Source organism: Carassius auratus, chromosome 12 (genome assembly GCF_003368295.1).
Source record: "Carassius auratus strain Wakin chromosome 12, ASM336829v1, whole genome shotgun sequence".
NCBI lineage: Eukaryota > Metazoa > Chordata > Actinopteri > Cypriniformes > Cyprinidae > Carassius > Carassius auratus.
The window spans coordinates 3,335,839-3,358,517 of record NC_039254.1 but is presented as its reverse complement, the minus strand read 5'-3'; the positions used below and the strand labels follow the sequence as shown (position 1 = coordinate 3,358,517).

The window sequence follows — 22,679 nt, the reverse complement described above, 5'->3', positions numbered from 1 at the left end:
ACAGCTCTCTTGTAACGTCGAACGTAAGAGGCAGTGTATTAAGAAGCTTTCTAAGGGACACTTTGGGGAACACACTTAGGAGCATAAACAACTTTAGTAAGATATATCTTTCGAGTCTTCTTAGGACGCTAAAAGTGAGCGTTATCGGGGATCCGGGCCCTGATTCTTTTTTTTTTTTTTTCACAACGGAATAAAAATACAAAATCTGATTATGACTTTTTATATCACATTTCTTTTTTTTATTTTTATATTGCAGTTATAAAAAATAAGTCAGAATTCCATAATTCTCATGAATTTTTGTTCAAATTTAAACTGCAAAACAACAACAACAACAAAAAGTGTTGGGCTCCAGACTAAGGGCCCTATTTTAACGATTTAAACGCAAAGTGTAAAGAGCATGGTGCAGGTGCACTCAGGGCGTGTCCAAATCCACTTTTGCAAAAAAAGGGTTGGCACGCCCAAGCGCATATTCTGAACGGGTGGCTATTCTCTTAATGAGTAATGGGTGTTTTTTGGCAGTAACGTGCAATAAACCAATCAGAGTTTCATCTTCCATTCCCTTTAAGAGCCAGTTGCGCTAGTGCCATGACGGATTTGCTATTTACATGGCGGAATTTGGCAAGCGCAAAGACAGAACGCGTCTCCGAGATGAAACGTAGCTGCTCGTGTGCTTGCAAATAGATAAATTATGATATATGCGATGACTATCCACTATGACACATATATATATACATTTATAAATGGGCGCAAAAATCAGCGCAAATGCATATGCTAATTAAATGACGTGGCGCTGGACGGGAATATGCGAACAGCGCTGGACTGAAACAAACACACTTGCGCAGCGCCTTGCGTCGCATTGCGCCGGGTGTATGATAAGGCCTATGACTAAAATGGCAGCAAATGTGTCAAATTATCAATCAATCAATAACGTCTGGGAAAGATTTAACGCTTGCAAATGAGCATATATATATATATATATATATATATATAATTTTTTTTATTTTTTATATGATATAGTTATAAAAAATGCTCACAACTGGCAGCAACTAACAGAGTGTTACTCATATCTGATTCACAAACAAATGAACTGGTTCAAAATTTTAAAAAAGATTCACCTGACAATCTTGTACTTGTGCCATTTGAATCAGACCCAAACTCAGTCAGTGAATCATTCTAAACAATTTCTTAGATTGTAACTGACTCACTTACTTAACTATTAATCTTTTTTTTTTTTTTTTTTAATTGGACCTAGGCCTATACCTTTATGAAACTTACATCTATCTGACTGGTTGTTCTTATGAAAACATGTGATGAACTTTTTGTTTATTGTTAATCATAAAGAGAGTGATTCTGTAATAGGTCAAAAAAGTTTTAGCTCCTAAATTTTCATTTTAGCAGGCAATAGTCAGGACCCTGAGATCTATATATAAAATATAGGCCATCTTTCTATTTTTAAAAATCTCTTGTTTTGCGGAAATAATCACCTTCACCTATAGAGATCCCCCATGAATGCACCAGCTGGTGAGTCTTTTTTTTCTCTCACGTTGATGAGATTGACTACAGAATAGCGTTAATCCTTTGTCTTTTTAGACTTCTGTATGTTGTTTATCATTAGTGCTCAAAAGTCTCAACATCAACGTCAAATCATCAACCATAACGTATGATAATATGGCTTTTGTTTGGACGTTCACATGCTTTGTACACTACTTTGACCACATTCAAAATTATTTTAATACAAAACTGACTTATTACCTCTTCCTTACTTCATTTTATGTTTATTCAAAACTCAACCATTTTATACCACTATACAGTAAATACTCCCATACACACCAAAACATTCTACAAGCCCATAACATATTTTTTAAAAGCAATGGGTAGGATTCAATGTAGGAGGCCTGTTCAAGAGTTTTCTGTTATGTGCAATAACACCAAACATACATATGTATCTCAGAGCTGTGGAGAGTGTGTGAGTGATGTAGATTATATTGTACCTATAACATCTGCTCAGCCTGCCCTGACTCTCTGATCTGCTTCCAATTTACATTCCTGCCTGGTGATTTCTATCGCTCTACTTTGATAAATCATAGAGTGATTTACATAAAGGCAGCCCCACGCTCGGGCTCAAGGAGTCACGCAATGGTGACTGAGGTTAAGCTCAAGACAGCAGGAAACTGACCACGGACAGATAAATACTCTGTTTCAAAACCTGCGGAGGCAGTATTTTAAAGAATTATAACTTACAATCCATTGAAGATACATACAGTATTTATCATTCATGTCTGTATATTTGATCCCTGGGAATCAAACTCACAATCTTGGCATAATAGATCTACCAGTCTGCCACTCAAACTGTCTTATGCCCTTTGACTCTTGCAATCTGCTAAAAAACTAAAATAAAACAAAATTAAAAATCATAAAGACGTTGGTGAACAAATACAAACTCACAGTTCTAATGGTTTTCTCTATCTTATTGATTCTATTCTGTGCACCTGCACTGAGACCATTTATTCAATCTTCATTTTCGCCTCTGGTCTACATGTCTAAATACATACAGTACAACATATTTTTGTTTGTCTAATAAAATTGGAATGTGAATGAAAAGAACTTCCAGTCTCAGGAGTTAAATGCATTTAATGACTTTTTATATGATGAATTTACTTATTAGGCTATAGGCTCTCTGGAATACTTGATTCTGATTGGCTGCTTGTGGAATTCAGCAACCAGATACAAACAACCAAGCAGCATTCTTAAAAGTGCTGTTATAATAGGGACTAACATGTGCTAACAGAAGGTGTGACATTGTGCTGTAATAGTCTATGGGAAAATTTAGGTTACAAATTAGTTAACAATGTTTTAAGTTGCTCAAGTTGCTATAAACCTGTTTGAGTTGTTCTTTCTTAAATGAACATAAAAAATTTAGAAGAATATTGGTAATGAAACAGTTGCTAGACCCTCCTGATTTCACTAGAATGGAAAAATATACTATGGAAGTCAATGGGGTTAAACACTTTCTTCAAAATATTATTTGTGTTCAGCAGAATAAAGGAATTCATAGATGCCTGGTACAACTTGTGGGTGAATAAACAATAACTTTCTCTTTAACAATTTATATCCAGTCACCATTGGATATAATGTTTTTTTTTGAGATTGTTTTTAGATTGTTGTACTTGTGTCTTGCATCATCTTGCTCATGACACCGTGTTCTAAAAATGTGGTGCACACATAAAAAAAAAAAAAAAAAAAAAAAAAAAAAAAACACACACAGCTTTATATATTGTCATTTTATTCCACTGCCATGCATCTGGTATATTTAAAAACAAAAATGTGTTTTGTGTCAATGGTCCCTAACAGCATTGGGACTTTATTGTTTAAACACTTCCCTTGGCAGCGTTTGCATGATTTACTGGAATTATTGGTGGGGATTTTTATTGACTCTTTAGGTTACATAGTTCCACCAGTAACTGGAACCAAGAGACTGTCTTTAGTGGTGAATCATTAACTCATTCATCTGTAACTGTAATTTTAAATGAGTCATTGAATTATTTACTCAATTTATATTTTTCAGTAACTCTGAATCATTCAGGAACAAAACACGAAGCTTGAGATTGAGATCGAAACAGGCATTGTGGGACTCAACTTAAAGCTGCGGTAGGTAACTTTTGACGCTCTAGCGGTTAATAAACAGAACTGCTTGCGTCTTGCGGAAGAACATTGTAGCCGGAACTACTTCTCTCTGTTTATGTCTATGAAGAATCACAAAGGTACTGGGTTACTCCGCCGCGGTACCCCCGAAGCAATCTAAAATAGTCTGAATATAAACACTTATTATAGGTGCACCCTATGTCAGGGTTACTGAGGGAGAGGACCCAGATGCAGAGTGAACAAGAAATGTTTATTGACAAAAGACAAAGCACGATAGGAGGGAGTGGCTTGAACAGTCCAGACAGAAGGATTGGGTAGATGGGTAGACAGTGGAGCAGGCAGTTGGGGGGGGATGACCGCCGAGGGGGGCTCTGGGTGACAACCGAGTGCAGGACTGTAGAGGCTGTGCAAGGGACCAGACCACAACACCAGGAACCAAGGGCACTTGACTATAGCGGTACAGCCACACACGTCAGACCTCCAGGCGGGGAGACCCAGTAGCCAGGGAGAAGGCAGCGGGCAAGACAGGAACAGACAGAACTCACAAGACACTAGACAAGACTTAAGACAACATGAGAACAACAACAACAACTATAATAATAATAATAATAATAATAATACAAGGGCAAAAATCAGACAAGGGTGCTATGACCTAGAAACCAGATTAACTAGGGAAATAACCAAAGTAAACTAAAAAGGTAAAGAAACAAATGCAAATCAAAGTTCTAGAAATAACTGGAAGACTAACCAAGAAAATAACTCAAAAGGGGAAAATAAACACTTTAAAGAACAAGTCAAACTTAAGTCAAATTAAAAGTGAGATCCAAACAAAAAGAAACACTTAAACTAGACTAGAATAAACAGTGACAAGATAAACTTAAACTAAGAAATACCAGACTTAAACTGACAAGGGAAAACCGCTATTAGTTTAGAAAAGCTAGCACGCTAAGCAGACACTAACTCACACACAAAACGAACCGGCAAACACAGGAGGGAAATGATCACAATAAGAGCATACAGAGACATGAGAAACAGGTGACAACACTCTGACTAATAGGGACTAAACAAGAGGGCGTGACCAGGGAAAACAAGGAGGTGGGACAAGAGGAGCACGTGGTAGACACAAGAGACACAACCATGTGCTCAGGCACAAAATAAACAAAGACACATTGAACAAAGACAGTACAGACAAGACTGTCAGGGCAGGATCCTGACAGTACCCCCCCTCCAAAGGACGCCTCCAGGCGTCCACCCTGGGTGGAGGAGAGAAAGGGGGCACAGGCATGGTAGGGGGCCAAGATGGTACTGACTGGGGGGGTGGGTGGGATGAAAACCTTGGAAATCCAGGCCTATCAGGGAAAACAGGGGGTGGGCTGGGAGGGGTGGAAAAGGTTCCAGGGGAATGGTTAGGCCAGGGTGCTGCCGGCTTGGGGAAGCCCGGTCTATCCGACTCTGCAAAGGTGGGGTCATGGCTGGTGGCACCTCTCCCTACAGGAACACCTCTCACAGGCAAGGGTTGCCAACTGGACTGGGTATTCAGGTTGGATTGCCGGGTATTCTTGGTTGGCAAGACATGACTAGCAAGGGATTCTGGAATGGCCTCAAAGAGATTAGGGTTCTCTGGACCAGGCTCCAAAGGCGACTGTGGATTGTTTGTGGGGACTGTCGAAAAGCCCTCCTGGGCCACAGGAAGAGACTCAGAAGCTGATAAACTGCCCCCTGGGGCGGCAGGAATGGGGTCAGAGACTGACCTTTGAGTGGCCTGGCGGGTGGACGAACTGCCCTCCAGGGCTGCAGGAATGGACTCAGGGACTGATTCTTGAGGGCCCCCTGGGGTTGCAGGAATGGGCTCCGGACTTGGTTCTGGACTGCCCTCTGGGGCTACTGGAACTGACTCGTGAGTGGATTCTTGACTGCCCTCAGGGTCTGCTGAGCTGCCCTCCGGGGCTACTGGAACTGACTCCGGAGTGGGTTCTTGACCGCCCTCAGGGGCTGCTGAGCTGCCCTCCGGGGCTACTGGAACTGACTCGGGAGTGGGTTCTTGACCGCCCTCAGGGGCTGCTGAGCTGCCCTCCGGGGCTACTGGAACAGACTCGGGAGTGGGTTCTTGACCGCCCTCAGGGGCTGCTGAGCTGCCCTCCGGGGCTACTGGAACTGACTCCGGAGTGGGTTCTTGACCGCCCTCAGGGGCTGCTGAGCTGCCCTCTGGGGCTACTGGAACAGACTCGGGAGTGGGTTCTTGACCGCCCTCAGGGGCTGCTGAGCTGCCCTCCGGGGCTACTGGAACAGACTCGGGAGTGGGTTCTTGACCGCCCTCAGGGGCTGCTGAGCTGCCCTCCGAGGCTACTGGAACAGTCTCGGGAGTGGGTTCTTGACCGCCCTCAGGGGCTGCTGAGCTGCCCTCCGGGGCTACTGGAACAGACTCGGGAGTGGGTTCTTGACCGCCCTCGAGGGCTGTGGAATTGCCCGCTGGGGCCACCAAGATTGGAGTCCTCTGTGGGCTAGACACAGGGGCTGGAGCAGACACTGGAGTGAGCTCTGGAGCTGGCTGCTCACCACTGGACTCCATGGTCATGACTGAAGCAGCAGGCCACTTGAGATCACCCAGGGAAACTGCAGGAGGGATCTCCAGACTAAGGTCTCTAGTTCTCTTGGCGCGGGCCCTCCTACCCTTTCGTCTCCCAGGCCTGTAAGCATTCACATCACCTACATCTTGACTTACATGAACTGACATTGACACAGAATTTTCAGGACTGGACTTGACTGACTTGGAATGGACTAAAATAGGCTTGACTGGCACAGGAACAGGGGCTAACAGGGGAACCTCCCTCACAACTTCCTTGAGCTTGACCGCTTCAGAGCACTTGGTTGACTCAGACGTGACTGTGAGGGACTCAGCCAATTCGGAGGCTGGAACCAGCACAGAGGCCTCCATGACAGATGCAGCAGCTTTGGCTGCCCTCCTTCTCACTCTCCTTTTCTCAGTGGGAGTCAAAAGATGATCAGGGACTTGACTCGATGGAGTGAGAGTGGGGTGATCACTGTAGGGGGACTCTGGTGGTGTAAGTATCTGCCAATCCTTGCGGTGGTGCAAATAATTGGAAAAGTTCCAAAAGTCCAAGATCCTCAATTGCTCCATCTCCCACTGAGGCAGTGGATCATCCAAACAGAGGTTGAAGACATCCTTAAGGGCTGCATCCTGATACTCAAGGCCCCTAGACATAGTCCAAAAGAATTGGGCAAAGGCCCTCACCTCTTGCCCCTGCTGCCGAAGTGCACCCAGGCCTTGCTGGCGGGCCAGTCTCTCCTGAGCATTTGCAGGGGGTAGGATCTTGATACTCATTCTGCTGGGTCCTGACTTGGCCGGTTCGTTCTGTCAGGGTTACTGAGGGAGAGGACCCAGATGCAGAGTGAACAAGAAATGTTTATTGACAAAAGACAAAGCACGATAGGAGGGAGTGGCTTGAACAGTCCAGACAGAAGGATTGGGTAGATGGGTAGACAGTGGAGCAGGCAGTTGGGGGGGGGATGACCGCCGAGGGGGGCTCTGGGTGACAACCGAGTGCAGGACTGTAGAGGCTGTGCAAGGGACCAGACCACAACACCAGGAACCAAGGGCACTTGACTATAGCGGTACAGCCACACACGTCAGACCTCCAGGCGGGGAGACCCAGTAGCCAGGGAGAAGGCAGCGGGCAAGACAGGAACAGACAGAACTCACAAGACACTAGACAAGACTTAAGACAACATGAGAACAACAACAACAACTATAATAATAATAATAATAATAATAATACAAGGGCAAAAATCAGACAAGGGTGCTATGACCTAGAAACCAGATTAACTAGGGAAATAACCAAAGTAAACTAAAAAGGTAAAGAAACAAATGCAAATCAAAGTTCTAGAAATAACTGGAAGACTAACCAAGAAAATAACTCAAAAGGGGAAAATAAACACTTTAAAGAACAAGTCAAACTTAAGTCAAATTAAAAGTGAGATCCAAACAAAAAGAAACACTTAAACTAGACTAGAATAAACAGTGACAAGATAAACTTAAACTAAGAAATACCAGACTTAAACTGACAAGGGAAAACCGCTATTAGTTTAGAAAAGCTAGCACGCTAAGCAGACACTAACTCACACACAAAACGAACCGGCAAACACAGGAGGGAAATGATCACAATAAGAGCATACAGAGACATGAGAAACAGGTGACAACACTCTGACTAATAGGGACTAAACAAGAGGGCGTGACCAGGGAAAACAAGGAGGTGGGACAAGAGGAGCACGTGGTAGACACAAGAGACACAACCATGTGCTCAGGCACAAAATAAACAAAGACACATTGAACAAAGACAGTACAGACAAGACTGTCAGGGCAGGATCCTGACACCCTAGTGATTCAGGACAAGCTAAAAACACGGTTCGGAAAATGGATTCATGGTGTACTCGCTTATTATATACATTTTTCTACATTTTGAACACAAACAAAGTTACGGACCGCAGCTCTGAAGGGCTGTCAGATGGAGGCAGGTTGTGACCTTTCTGCGCTTATTTATAAAGCCCAGCTGAGCCCTCTTGTGAGAAGCTCCGCTTAAGTCCAGCAGTGAGGAGAAAGGAAAGACAGAGGTCAAAGGTTAGGAAAACCCAGCCACACACCCAGTTCCCTGTGCTCTCGCTGTCATAGATGGCTCTGCGTTTCTCACTAGGGTTACCAGACTCATCATCTAAATCTCAAATTGGATTTGGAGGGAAAAAACTGATGAGACAGATTTGACATTTTTGACAAGAAGAAATAAATCAATTGACAAGCTTTAGGCTACAATAATGGCCAAACTTTAAGGTGGGTATATTTTGATATTCTTAATATTAAATCTTTAATATCTAGGCTGTGATGACTATCAGAGAATGAATGAATAACTAAGGAAAATCTAGCATTTATAGTGGGTAACCTTATACAAAGACACACAAAGTCAAAACTCTGAAATGAAATATTTTCCATTTTTGCTGTGGTCTTGCCAAAGCATATGGCTTATATATTTGATTCTCCTTTAACGCAAGCCAAATATTTGAGACATAATATGGAAAAATTGTCAAACAAAAATATATTCTGTCATTACAATCAAATGAGTTCATGAAAAAAAAAACTTTCTTTTCCATGTGTTTTGAGTGAATTTACAATGACAAAGATTTAATGCAGACTGTTTGAATAGATGAGGTGTATTTCATTTTTTTTTTTTTTTCTGCCAGAAGGCAGAGGAACATGTTTTGATTATATCAGGTATAGAATAAATTTTTTAATGGATTACAAAAATACATTTTCAAGTAATGTTCCTAAAAAATGATGATCCGTTTTTGATACTGACCTGTAATTTCAGAGCCTGTGATAACTTTCTCCTCACCCCCAGTGGATCAGGGTGGAACTTTAGCAAATTTGTTGGCAGGACATGTTCTTCCAGAGGGGAACACTGAGTGCACAGCCCATTACAGTCAAGATCTTCTGCTAATGACGTCTGGAGGAAACTCAAAAGAGGAAGATGAAAGAAAGTGCTTTGAGGGCTCTCACCCCCATTTCTGTGCCACAAATAAAACTTAAAAAAATAATTTATATAAAGCATATCTTAATTAACACAGAAATGAAACAATAAAAGAGAATTTAGTCCCAAAGGTAATGCATTAATAATTACATATTGCATCAAGTCATTCTATTGCAGTCTGTTTACACTTCATTGCATTGTGTTTTTAGAGTGAACAGAAATGTCCGTAAAATTAATGTAGACCAAAAAGTGGTGAAAATGTTAGAATTTGATTCTCTGGAGTTCATAAACTTTCACTGGCTATAAATTCAAATGCTACACAAAGTCTTAATGGCATAGATATGTATGCCAGGCTTTCACCATTGAAGGGTGTAATCCATTAATCAATATATAATTACCTTTGCTGGACAGAGTGCAATAAAATGACTTTAGCATAATCTAGTAACTGGTCATTGGAATCGAAGGGTTTAATCACTTAATTTGATTGAAAATTCAGTTGGAAAGCCGAATATTGACTTGTTTTTACAGACAGACACAAGTTGAATCATTACAGCTTTTCGTCCTTTTTCAGTTTTCAGCAAATTGGAATAATTTAATCACTATATTCTGTATTTCTTTAATTAAAGTTTCATCTTGACTTATTTTATAGGATATAATATATTTGGACCAAAAATAAATAAATGAATAAATGAAACATCAACATATGAAGTAAAATAGTCATAGCCATTCTGAAGTTCATATTATATTATTTTTACGCAATATAAAATTTTATTAACACTTTTTTCGAGTTGCACATTTCCGAAGAGACCTTGGGAGTATTGAATATTTCTGTGGTAATACGGTATACTTTCTTTGTGTAAATTATTTTCTATAAGTGCTGCTGCCACAACAGTTACTGTATGTTTCTGCTGTGAGCATATTGTTTTCTTTTCTATTTAAATCATGTTTTACAACACATCGCTTATTTCTATTGCAGCTGGCGAAACTGTATTGCATCAATATTGTATTTGCTCAATTACATTTTTTTTTCTCTGTGCACTCATTGATGTGTTTTTATTGTTTTACCATAGGTGGCAGTGAAGGGAAACTTGGTTTACCCACTCTTACATGCTATTGCACTTTAAAGTTCAATGTAAAGTAGAGCAATGCTGTGCAGAAAGTGGGTCTTTTACAGTTGATCATATTTTATAGACATGATTAAAGACATTCTACCTCTGTGGTACAAGGTGTTTCATAATGTGCAGCCACACATTGTGAAGTACTGTGGAGCTACTGTACGTACCTCTGGAACAACATTTCAAATATTTTACTAAACATGCAGTTATCTTTTGTTGTTCTAATCTGCAATAACTTGATAATAAATAACTAACACTAATAAATGATAATGTCCTAGATAATGTACTGAACTGTTACTGTATGTTAAAGATACAAATGTTATTTGGGAGGACACATTCATCCTGTTTAAATGGTAGAATATACAAAAACAAGGACATTTCAAGTACTGTAACTTTTCATATGTTCCCCATGCCAGCGTTTCATCTCATTAAATCATAGTGTCAAGTACATTGCAATCAAGGAAAACTTTTTTAAGAATTTGACTTCCGCTAATGAGAAACGCTTTTGGTTCATCACCTCTGTGCTTTAATCTAATGGTTTTAAAAATCTCCAGTCATGTAGACTAGACTTTAACATTTCCACCTACTTACTTAAACTAAGTTACTGCCCTATTTTTTTTTATTAGATTCAAACTGGCTGTAAAAGTCATTTATATTAAACTATGGTAATTTTATTAAACTTCCATTAAAGGGATGGATAGTTCATCCAAAAATGAAAAATTCTGTCATTATTCACTGCACTAAACTACACTCGAAACTAAACACTTGCTGGTCCCTGCTGACTTATGGAAAATACTATGAAAGTCAACAGGGAACAGAAACTATTTGGTTAACAACATTATTCAAAATATCTTCTTTTGTGTTCAGTTGAAGAAAGAAACTGATACAGATTTACAGAACAACTTCAGGGTGAGTAAATGACCAAAATAAATAAAAAAGTAAAAAATAATTTTGGGTGCCTTATCCTTAAAAAAAAAAAAAGTATATATATATAAATTATAATCCTATTTTAATATTGTTCAGAGTGGTGCAAAATGTTTTATGATTTGTTTTATGAAAAGTTCCAATCTAAGAAAGGAAGATTCAACTTTCTAAACTCCTGTTGCAGGACAGTCAGAGATAATGAACAATGGCAGGGGGTCCTTCCAGGGACACGGGGGCCGTACAATTTTAAAGACAGTTTACAATAGCCATTTTTTTTAGGGCTGTCATAATAAACAAATACTTATCACAGTACTGCTGTTAGGGAGGCGAAGATTACAACAAGTCATTTTAATGGTAATCCACACAAAGAAAAAGGTCTAACACACAGGGTAACATCAACAATACCGGACAAAACAGAATTGAACAGACTACAACTAAAGTAGGGTAGCTGACAAAGGACAGACAGGTGAAGAGGATCAGGTCTTTGACTAACATAATCAAACGAGGGAAAAACTGGGCCACACAGAGCACACATGTAAAGAATACAACAAAAAGTCCATGGGCGTGACAATATACCAACTCAACACAACACAATATTTCTTACATTTTTATTGTATTATCTAAATTTGCTTCCAGAAATCATGTGATTATATCCAACTGAAAATGTTCCCATTGTAATATATATATATATATACACACACATATAGCCTATATATATAGTTTCCTTTCTGTTTCTTGACATAAAATGTCGTTGCATAATAAACAGGTTTGAAACATATAGTCTGTTTGGTCCGGTTCCAAACTATTCCTAGTTTTATTGGTTCAGTGTAAACAATAAGGTTCCAGCTGTTTCACCAGACATGTTAGTACAGTGTTGATTGACATTTCTTTAATGCAATCAAAAGAGAGGCAGAGTTATTGTCGTCTCTGATTGGTGGACGCGCCTTCGAGGGGCGGGGATTGGAAGTTGAACGCGAATCCAGCTGTGAATTGGTTCGCATGAGCGGATTCGTGCTATAGACCGTTTTGCCGACTGGGAGAATCATTGGAGACTTGTGTATTTTCGCAATAATAGACAAGACTTCAGCACAGAGAGCTCTCTTGCGCATCCTTTCAGCTCGAGCTTAAGCTTTTCCTTTTCATATGCAGACAGAAATCACTGCTTGCACCTTTAGAAAAGATTCTGAAGGATTTTACTAATTGGATCTATAATTGTCACTGTTGTGAATACTTTAGAGCAGTGGATCGTGCGGTGATCTAATAGAAAAGAATAAAAAACATGAAATTGTAATATTTGATCATTAGCCTACTTTTAAGTGCGCGCACGCGGAGTAAACGAGCGAAGCGCACAATTCAGGATTGGGAAGCAGTTTTGCAGGACCTACCTTGTTTTGATCTGGTTGTTGGTCATCGAAATACAATGTTGAAATCTTAATGCATGATGTCCAAGTCACTGAGATACCCATAAACCTGCTTGCGCTGTAACTGCCACCTGGAAACACAGCCTGTGAGCTCCCTCTGATCTTGTTCAATACCATCATTTGGACTGCTTTTGCAACCGAAATGATCATGCGATGAGTAAGCTCGATTTGGGCATACTGTCAGAAGCAATTAAAGGTAAGAAATTTAAAGTGCATTTATTACATTTGACTGAATTATTGTTAAACATCACCACGCTCATTTGCCTGATCATTATGTTGTGTAATCATATTAAAATGTAGTACCAAGTTTAAAAGTAAGTCATAATTGGCCTTTATTTACAACGTAGAATTATTATTATTTAATTAAGTATTTATTTATTTAATGATAGGACACCAAAAGTACAATATCGAATTGTGTGTGGCTTGTTGTTGTCTTTTTCTTAGTACAGTTCCATCAGTTCATCCCTGAATACCAGCCTGTAAAATCTTAATAGTCTCAAAAGTCCTGCCTTTTATATACTGTATAGGCTCTTCTTTGTTTCAAATGCACCGACGTCAATAAAGAATAAACTCAAAATACATTTATTCTTAATACATTTCATTAAGTATCATTTTATTTACTAACGTGTAAATAGACATGTACGCTCTTCTATCATGGCTTTTAATGTTTTATGTTTTGTAAAAAAAAAAAAAAAACATTTAATAATTGCGTAAAATCAGATTTCTTTTTCTATTGTACAGCTGGTAATGCATGCGTTTTCTCTCCTCAAGGGGGTGAATGATGGCTGAAGATGGAGGAAATATCTCCGAGGACCATCAGTTGAGGGAAGCAGAGGGTAGCTCCTCTCTTCCAAGGACTTTTATACGACTTAACGACCTGTCCGGTGGCGGGGAGCGCAATGAGCTTGAGTCTGATGGAGGCGAGAGGCGGGAGAGCGCAGCCGGAGCAGCGGCGGAGGAGGCGTCCGCTTGCGACGGGGAACCCTTGCCCTATCCGTCTTTGGCACCGGTTGTGTTTTTCTATCTGAAGCAGACCACGCGCCCAAGGAGTTGGTGTCTGAAAATGGTTTGCAATCCATATCCTTTCAAACTCAAATGCAAGTCCTTTGCCTCACCTGGATGGCATTCACCTGTTCAGGTAGGACGCGCCACGGCGAACGCCGCCGGGCGCTGTCTTAGGTTTGAAAACAACGTATTCGACACAATATGAATAAATAATTCTAGCTTTAAGTTGTCATCTTTGGAGATTAGGTAAATCGAGAAAACCACTCCCAAACACACGCAATTTTTATTTTATTTTGATATCCCAATTATGCTGATAGCTCGATAGCTACAAATTAAAGGGCTTTTATTCCGCTAGGGCTGTTGAAGACAACGCGATAGATCCTGCAGAATATTAGAATTTATGAGTTTTGGCAAACATTAATGTTACCTCAGCAGGCTCATAACTGTCTTAACACAGTTTTGTGCGTTTGTATGACAAACAAGCTGAGGAAAGTCATTATATTCCATTAACTGGCCAACAAGGCATCGCTCTGAGGCACTTTATGGCATTACCTCATTTATTAGCACTGATGAGTTAAGTTATTTGCTTGGTGTCTTGAATTTCTAGAGCTAAGACCTGTGAACACAAAGTGCCTTTGGCTTTTTATCATCACAGTTTGATATTTAACATCTTTCTGTAAGGCAAGATTATCTAAAAATAAATGTCTATGCACTGGTTTATGGTTTATCAGATGGCAGTGCTTTTCTCATGAGAAACAGTGCATAAATGTTTTATAAGGTTGCCTTTTTGTGTGACTTTTATGATGTGGTTCATATGAAAATTTGTTTTGAAAAAGTAAGCATGGAGGTCCACCTCTAAACCTTACCATCAATGGGGCGTAAGCTTATTCTACAAAGTAACGACCAATTTGTCAAAACATAAAATAGTAGAATTATGAATTGTGTGGGCAGTGCCTAAAATTCAGCCCAAAATTGCATTGGGCCTATATCTTCATGGAATTAAGTTCACTGCTTTTTACTTTCTACAGGATCAGATGAAGGGTTCAAATGACTCCCTCTGAGAAAATATTGAGAAGAAATCAATAGCCACATTGAATTCCAAACTTTGCGATTAGTTAATTATTTAAGTGAAAACCAGTCAATCCTAGCTTAGCTTTCAGTAGGAGCGCCTAACAAGTGGTTTAGATTAGTCACATCGATCTAGTCCTAATGACTCTAATTTTAGGGTGTCGTTAAAGCTCTCAAGATGATTTCATTTTGTACCTTAAGAGGACTCCTTGTTTAGCTGCCCGACGTTACGCAGAAAGAGGAGAAAATGGACCTGATTGCGAGCGTGTGAGGAAGGGATGTGGTTTGCATGTGTGAGTCAGAGGTGTGCACTTGCAGTCTGACTGATTCTGGGTGTAGGTGATCTGTTTGGTTTCCGACGGACTCGCAGCAGCCTCGCCGAAGGAAAGAATGCTCTTTTGGATCGAACGAGCTGGCTGGACGTGATTGTGATGTCTGGGTTCAAATGCTTTGTTTTTCTTCAGTAGGAAATATGATGAGACTTGTGGGCTCTGAAAGGCTGCCCAATCAAACACACTCATCTTTCCCCCATTCTTGTTTCTCAACCTCCTCACGCTCTTCCCCCATTAGACGAGCCCACATCCCTAAAAAATAAGCTTTGCTTATGAAACACAGTGCCACTGGGTGTAAACGGGCCCTGTGGTTCTCCGGGCCTGATGGTCTAGTATTCCTCAGAGAGGATAAAGTCCGCTTGTGCCATCGCATTTGCATATTCTTAAATGCCACTGTTTCTACAGTGTTCCCGTCGGTCCGGTGTGCTCATGCGCTTAGGAAAGGACTGAGCCAAAAGGGATCCTATTAACTGTGGTCAAGAAAAAGATGTGGAATTCCCTCTCCTTGAATCATCATGCTGCACAGCTGCACACACAATCTGTTTACCGTCCAGTCGAGATCAATGAATAGGCTGGCTGTTCATTTTGATTTTAAATAGCTATGAAAAGGTGGTTAAGTAAAGTAAGTGTAATACAGTCAAACGTGATGCTGAGTCTACAGTGCAAGGACAAATCATAGCGTACAGTGGCATTTGCATAAACGGGAGTGTCCTCTGTGCAACGTCTTGCAGATTTATGTGTCGAGACAGTTCATCTCTTATGGTGCCATCTCATGTAATGATTCCTTGTGCAGCAATTTCTGTTTTTAGATCATTGTTGTGGTGTGGAGTGGGGTTTGAATATCTGGGACTCATTATTAGCCGAGAGCTTTTATTTATATGTATGGTCTTCATAGGTGACCTTTAATACATCTCTGTAGGCATTAGATAAAGGTCACTGTTTTTTAATAGTTTGTAAAGTATCTCAGATCGATGCTCTGTTCATCCCATTGGAAGCATGTAAAAGTGTTTGTCCCATTTAAGATTCTTTGGACAAGCTCATTTTCATACTTCCACTCTTGGGATGTAAAACTAGAAATTTGAATTTGTCTGTGTTGCAACGGCTGACAATCTCATTTGCAATTTGGCATGTGCGTCAGTTGATCGCTCAATCAGTTCATTAAAAAAGTCTCTTTGTATTATTGATTCACAAGTAATGAAAGCATCCTTGTGCGTCTGGTTGCCATTAGGAAACGATTCTGCAGTCTTTGTGATTCATCATTCTGTGTTTGTATCCTGTCAGTCATTAGATCTTTTCTCCCTTGAGGGTTACTATAGTTTATTGAACCTTTGACTTGTCCTCCGTCATGGGGTTTTCTCTGGAACCTCCAGGATTTCATCTGTAGCTTCTGCATTTTGGGATTGTTTGTATGTGTGTGTGTGTGTGTGTGTGTGCGCGCACTTAAGAAAGCTTGTGTAAGAGTGAGAGAGACAGTTCGGGTTACAAAAGTAAACTACCATTTGAAAGTCCTCTTTCGAATGTTGGAATGCACGATTAATTGCTTTGAAATTGAAACAGTCATATGGCGTAGTTCAATTATTAAACTGATTTAATTATATAAATGATTAATTATATAATTTTTTTAAATAAATAATATTACATTTTTTTTACTTTTGTATTTGAAATATCTTTGACACTGTAATTTAATATACAAATTTAATGCAAACTAATAGAAATCGCACCATAATAAATAAAAGGGATGTTAAACAATTAATTGTAATTAATTGATTCCAAAATATAACTTATGTTTTTTTAAATATGTAAATGTATGTATTTATATATACATAATACATATACACAGAACACACATATATTATGTAAACAAACTTTTATTTTGGATGCAATTAATAAAGATTAATCATTTGACAGGCATAATAAATAACTTTAAAAGCAATAAACAACAATTAATTATTTGACATAAATCATATGTACATAAATGTGTGTGTGTGTGTTCCTTACATATGTAAAAATATACTATATATTGTATACATACAACAATAAATATACACAGTATACGCATATATTATGTAAACAAACTTTTATTTTGGATGCAATTAATCAAGATTAATCATTTGACAGGCATAATAAATAACTTTAAAAGCAATAAACAACACTAAAAACCATTGTAAAATAAATAAATATATATATATATAAAAAAAGTAGACAGTAGACACACAAAGTGATCTGAATAGAAGAAAGTTCTCTTTGCATTCACATTGGATCTAAACTACCCTCTGCCTTACCTTCTAGTTTATTTTGTCTATATGTGTGTCTGTGTTTTGATTTTGCAGAGAGTTTGTAGTCAGTTGCAAACAGTGCCGATGTGATTTAAAATTCAGTAATGTGTTTTTTTGTGGTCTCTCTGTACATTCCTCTATGTATTACCATAAAAAGTATTTATTTTCCCTTCAGTTACACTGTTGAAAATAGAAAACAATTTTGAAAAAAGCAAATTCTTCTGAAAGGTTTACAAGAGACCGAGTGATGTGCCATAGTGATGCTATAGTAAAATGCTCAGATTGCTGATGCAATTTTAGGATTTTGGACTTTGGTTAACCTTTAGTTTGATAATTTAAAAACACAGATGCATTTCTACTTTTTCCGTAACAACCGCTATTTAGATTTGTAGTAAAATTCTAGCTAAGCTAAACTCTCTTGGTTTATGTAAAATATACTTATTTAATATCATGTAGCATTAATTTAGCTAGATCTTGTAAATAACATATCAGTGCACTAAATAATGTATTGCTGCCAGAAATTCCATAAGAAAATTGGAAATTAATTAAATTATTAAAGTGCAAGAAAAACCAACAGGGCCTTCGTTATGTGTCCTCCAGGCATCGAATATAACAGAGCTCACAAGATCCCACTCCGCATCCTCACAATGGACTTAAACATCACAGAACTTTCTCTGCACATGGCCAAAACAATATCAGCCATCTCCAACATGCTCCACGATCTGTGATAACGCCGCAAACACACCCACCATACTGTAGCTATTTAAGTCTCAAGACCATCCCCAGACCCTAAAAAACAAGGTCAGTAGATAAGTGTCTGATAACGCATATGCTGGATTTTGGAATTCTCAAGGGACTGAGACAAAACCAGTGGTTTCTTCAGTAAAGGCCATGGTAAAACACACTGTGAGTAGGTACACATTCAGCATTTGAGCACCTCATGTCTCATGTGTTTTCCTGTGGATTTAATCTGATAACTGAAAAATCAAACCCATTAAACTCCAGTGCTGCACCATTGAGGCTGTTAGATGAGCATTCATCTAACAGCCTTCAGCTTGAGCAGACGGTAGACATCTTCTCAGGACATGGAGATTTCAGTTTTGTAGCTGTCGGTCAGATAACAAGCACTAGACAGATTCTAATCTGTTCTTACTTTTAATGAAATCAAATGGCAATTATTAGGTCTGTCAATGTAACATGTCTATTTAGTGTGCTTAATTCTAAAACAATGTTACAGTTAATATCTAGGGGTGTAAATCAGATTTTTCATCACAACACATTCTGACTTAGCAATGATACAATATTTGCAGATACCTTAAAACATATCGCGATATGATTACAATTTGATAAGATTCAAGGGGCTGCAATCAATATATTGATATTGCCAGTTACATTTTTATTGACTGTCAAATGAATTCTTTCTTTCTTTTTTGCTCTAATTTAATCAGCAGAAAATGCAGGCAGAAAATGGGGGTGAAAACTATCCTGACCAGCGTATATGAGATTTTAATATTGCTTTTTTAAATCAAACCTTTGAAATATGAGCTTTTGTTGATCTTGAAAATCAGTGATGTCATCAGCTCTATGGTAATATTCCTCTCCGCAGCGTCACACGCGACACTATTCTCAACCTCTGAGCACAGCCAGAACTCCCAGACCTGGAAACACGAGGTGAAAAACATGCCACGTGCATCCATTTCACCTGCTGTAGCTGCTCATTAGTTACCAAAGAACTCCTGTGTATTGTCACAAATCTACATTGCTGGTGAGCCAAGTATGTGATTAATATCAGCTATGTATGTTTTAGGATGTATAAAGAGAGCTTGCAAAAATCCTGTTCATTAGGAAATGATCCCATCCTGAGAGTAACTCTCTCACTGTTTTTTTTTCTAAATGGTTTGTGTTACTGGCACGTCCTGCTACTGTCTGTTATGTACTTTTATAATTTTGCCAATGTGCTTGGCTTGGCAGCATTCTGTTCCTTATGCATTGTTACTCTTGCTATAATTGGTGGTTTTGTTGCCAAATGCTCATACTGTTGATTTATGAAGACAGATTTTGACTCTGGAGGCAATCATTGCACTAACTATTGTCAATTAATCACAATTTAGGCCACAATTCCTTCATTTGACAACCAGAAATTGAGCATAAACATAAAAAGCTGCTTAAGCCGGAGGGATGAAGTCAATTTTGCCATGCAGAAAATGGTCATTACTAGGTGTTCAATATTTCATAATTCAATTTTTTCCTTTTTTTAAGCCCCCCCACCCCATAACACATTTCAGGCTGGATCCCACATATGCCAAGTCTGTGAATTAATATACAGTGGCTCATTACAGGGTCCCGTCAAAGCCAGACATCTATAAGCCCTCAATTTGAACAAGAAGGGAAGTTATAATTACAGCCAGACTAGTCTGTCCTTTAAATTAGTCCTCTATTACATGTCTTACTATCAGCTGAGAGCCAGTGGTGCTGTGTGCTGTGCTCTATCTAATGCCTCAATACAGAACACTTTTGTTTGCCCATATAGGTGCTGTTTGGAAAATACATTTAAATATTAGCTTTCCAAATAGACATGTAGTCGGATATTTGATCTCATAAACGTCTTTGTATGAAACTTTTAAAATAAAAACCATACAAATTTTTCTTGTATTGTTTTACTGTATGTGGTATTATAGGATGATTAGATTGTTTTCGGTTGTCCTTCACCGAACAGTCAGTGCATTTGGATTTGTTTGCATTGCTGTGCTAACATTTGGATTTTTATGTAAATTTATGCAAGCTAAATTAGTGATCGACCGATATTGAGCATTCGGTGTGCTCAGATGCTGACATTCTGATAAAATAATCTACCGTATTTTCCGGGCTATAAGTTGACATGAACCAGGAGAAATTAACCAAGAGAAAACATTACCGTCTACAGCCACCAGAGAGCGCTCTATGCAGCCAGAGATGCTGCTCAGTGCTCGTGTAGTCTACACTGAGCAGTGTAGAGCACCCTCTTGTGGCTGTAAATGGTAATGTTTTCTCTTGGTTCTTGGTTCTTTGGACTGATGCGACTTATACTCAGGTGCGACTTATAGTCGTAAATATTGAGAAAAGAGTCTTTAAAGTTGTCCAAATTAAGTCCTTAGCTATACATATTACTGATAAATATTTACGGTAGGTAATGTACAAAATATCTTCATGGAACATGATTTTTACTTAATATCCTAATGATTTTTGGCATGAAAGAAAAATTTATCATTTGACCCATATAATGTTTTATTGGCTATTGCTACAAATATACCTGTGTGACTTAAGAAGTTTTGTGCTCCAGGGTCACATATTTGCCTTGGCGGTAAATCGGTCCACCACTAAGCTAAATTCTGATTGTTCATTCAATACATGTGTGTGCTAGATATTTTCACATAGAAAATCATCTGTATGTTAATCTGCTGGGCTTAATAATGACTTGGTTTGAATGTCTATAAAAACCTCAAATTTTGTAATCATAAAAGATGGTAAAGTAGTGTGTAGAATTATGTCCAAAAATATATGAGGTTGTACTATTTTATCCTGGTGGGTTTCTAAGTGGAAATCCTCAATCAGTATATCGGACTGCTTCATTCGGAATATTTACTCATAATTGTCCACATATCTGATCTGAATTCACACTAGAAACAAAGAAAGGAGAAGGAATGAATCCAGCGGAATTTGTTGTTTGACAAACACTCAGTCTTATCAAAATGTCAGGCTCTTGGAAAGCTTTATGTCTTTTGTGTTCTTCTTTGAATGAGTCTATATATTTATCTTCTATATTACCTTTTTGTCACTGTTCTTGCTCGGCCGCCCCCTGCCAGTCTTCAACCTCTCAACACTCTCTCTACCTCTCTCTTTCTCCCTGGGCTGTTCCGTGAGATGTCTGTAAGTTTATATAGGAATCAGTCCAGGATTTTCCTACCAGCTTTTTCTCATTAGAGAATTGGAGGAGACTGGAGAAGTTGAGGGGAATGGCATGAGGCAGGAGAAGTGGGGGAGGGAGAAAGAGAGAGAGAGAGAGAGAGAGAGAGAGAGGCGGAAACTGTGGAAAGTAGGGGTGAGATGTATGTTGGCCCACCTAACCAAATTCCCATACGGCCTCTGAAGCTCATTACCTCTACCACTTGTGTTTACTTTCTTTTAGTGTTATTACCAGTAAGATCTAGCCTTTCCATTTCACTCTCACACATCCCCCTTCCTCTGCACGCTAAAACTTAGCACATTATATTTATTTTGTTGCTTCATTAGTCATGAAAAACACAGAAATGGTGATCTTTGTTGCTTTGAGGAACATTGGTTGAGCAGTTTTACACCTACAATATCCAAAATGGGCTTAAATATTCTTGATCCAGAGGGCGGACTTGTTCCTTCAACTCAGTGAGAGAGACATGTTTGATGGTGTGGGTTAGTCTTTACATGTGCGCTTGGAAGAGGTGGGTGGTATGTCCAAAATCTGGTATTATTGTATAAGCAATTTTATATAGCATTATATTTTTTCTGAAATAAAAAAAGCTAAATAATAAAATAAAATGTTTATGCAATAAGTAACATGTAGTAATGGTCTTTTTTATGTGATATGTTAAATCTGTAAATTACATTTACATAACATTTATTAATTTAGCTGACACTTTTATCCAAAGCGATTTACAATTGCTATATATGTCAGAGTTCTCACACCTCTGGAGCAACTAGGGGTTAAGTGTCTTGCTCAGGGACACATTGGTGTCTCACAGTGGATTCGAACCCGGGTCTTTCACACCAAAGGCATGTGTTTTATCCACTGCGCCAACACCACCCGTAAATTAAAGGGAAAGATGACCTAAGAAAAAAAATTTGGTCATTAATTTCTCACCTTCATGTTCCAAACCTGTAAGACCTTCGTTCATCTTCGGAAAATAAATTAAGATTATTTTGAATGACTCTGATAGCTTTCTGACCATGCACAGCAACTCAACTGACACATTCAAGGCCCAGAAAGGTGGTAAGGACATTGATAAAACAATCCACGTGATATCAGTGGTTCAACCTTTTCAATTTTATGAAGCTACAAAAATATGTAATACTTAATAAATAACAACTTTAGTCAACAATTTCTTCTCTTCCGTGTCAGTCGGCAACAATTCACGAGAGTACCACGACACCCCTTTAAATTTGAAATGCTTCAGTAGCCTGGTTTCCATCCAAAGTTGCGCAAAATTGGAATATCGCACAAAACATTTGTGAACAAGTGTAAAATGTTTACATCAAGATGTACTTTTACATCCTAAAAGTAGGAGAAGCTAATTAATACAACAGTTTTTTTAATAATAAATTACTTGCACCTCAGAATGAGCGGACG

General features: G+C 38.8%; 2 protein-coding genes across 8 annotated transcripts in view; one reads left to right on the top strand and one right to left on the bottom strand.

Moving 5' to 3' along the window:
* Positions 1-3,873: 3,873 nt before the first annotated feature.
* Positions 3,874-6,985, bottom strand: LOC113112158 (proline-rich protein 36-like). Its single transcript, XM_026277611.1, has 2 exons — positions 6,066-6,985; positions 3,874-5,696 (listed from the first exon to the last, which is right to left on the bottom strand). The coding sequence occupies exons 1-2, from the start codon at positions 6,983-6,985 to the stop codon at positions 4,703-4,705; spliced, it is 1,914 nt and encodes a 637-aa protein (XP_026133396.1). The 3' UTR covers positions 3,874-4,702.
* A 5,208-nt stretch (positions 6,986-12,193) lies between these two features.
* cacna1g (calcium channel, voltage-dependent, T type, alpha 1G subunit) overlaps positions 12,194-22,679 on the top strand; it is a 211,777-nt gene continuing 201,291 nt past the window's right edge. For 6 of the 7 annotated variants that reach the window (XM_026276274.1, XM_026276275.1, XM_026276272.1 and 3 more), the window contains exons 1-2: positions 12,194-12,835; positions 13,411-13,716. In XM_026276274.1, coding sequence (XP_026132059.1) covers positions 13,418-13,716 — 299 coding nt within the window. In that variant the 5' untranslated portion in view covers positions 12,194-12,835; positions 13,411-13,417. The remainder of the gene's footprint in view (positions 12,836-13,410; positions 13,717-22,679) is intronic. The other variant, XM_026276279.1, reaches the window with a different exon arrangement.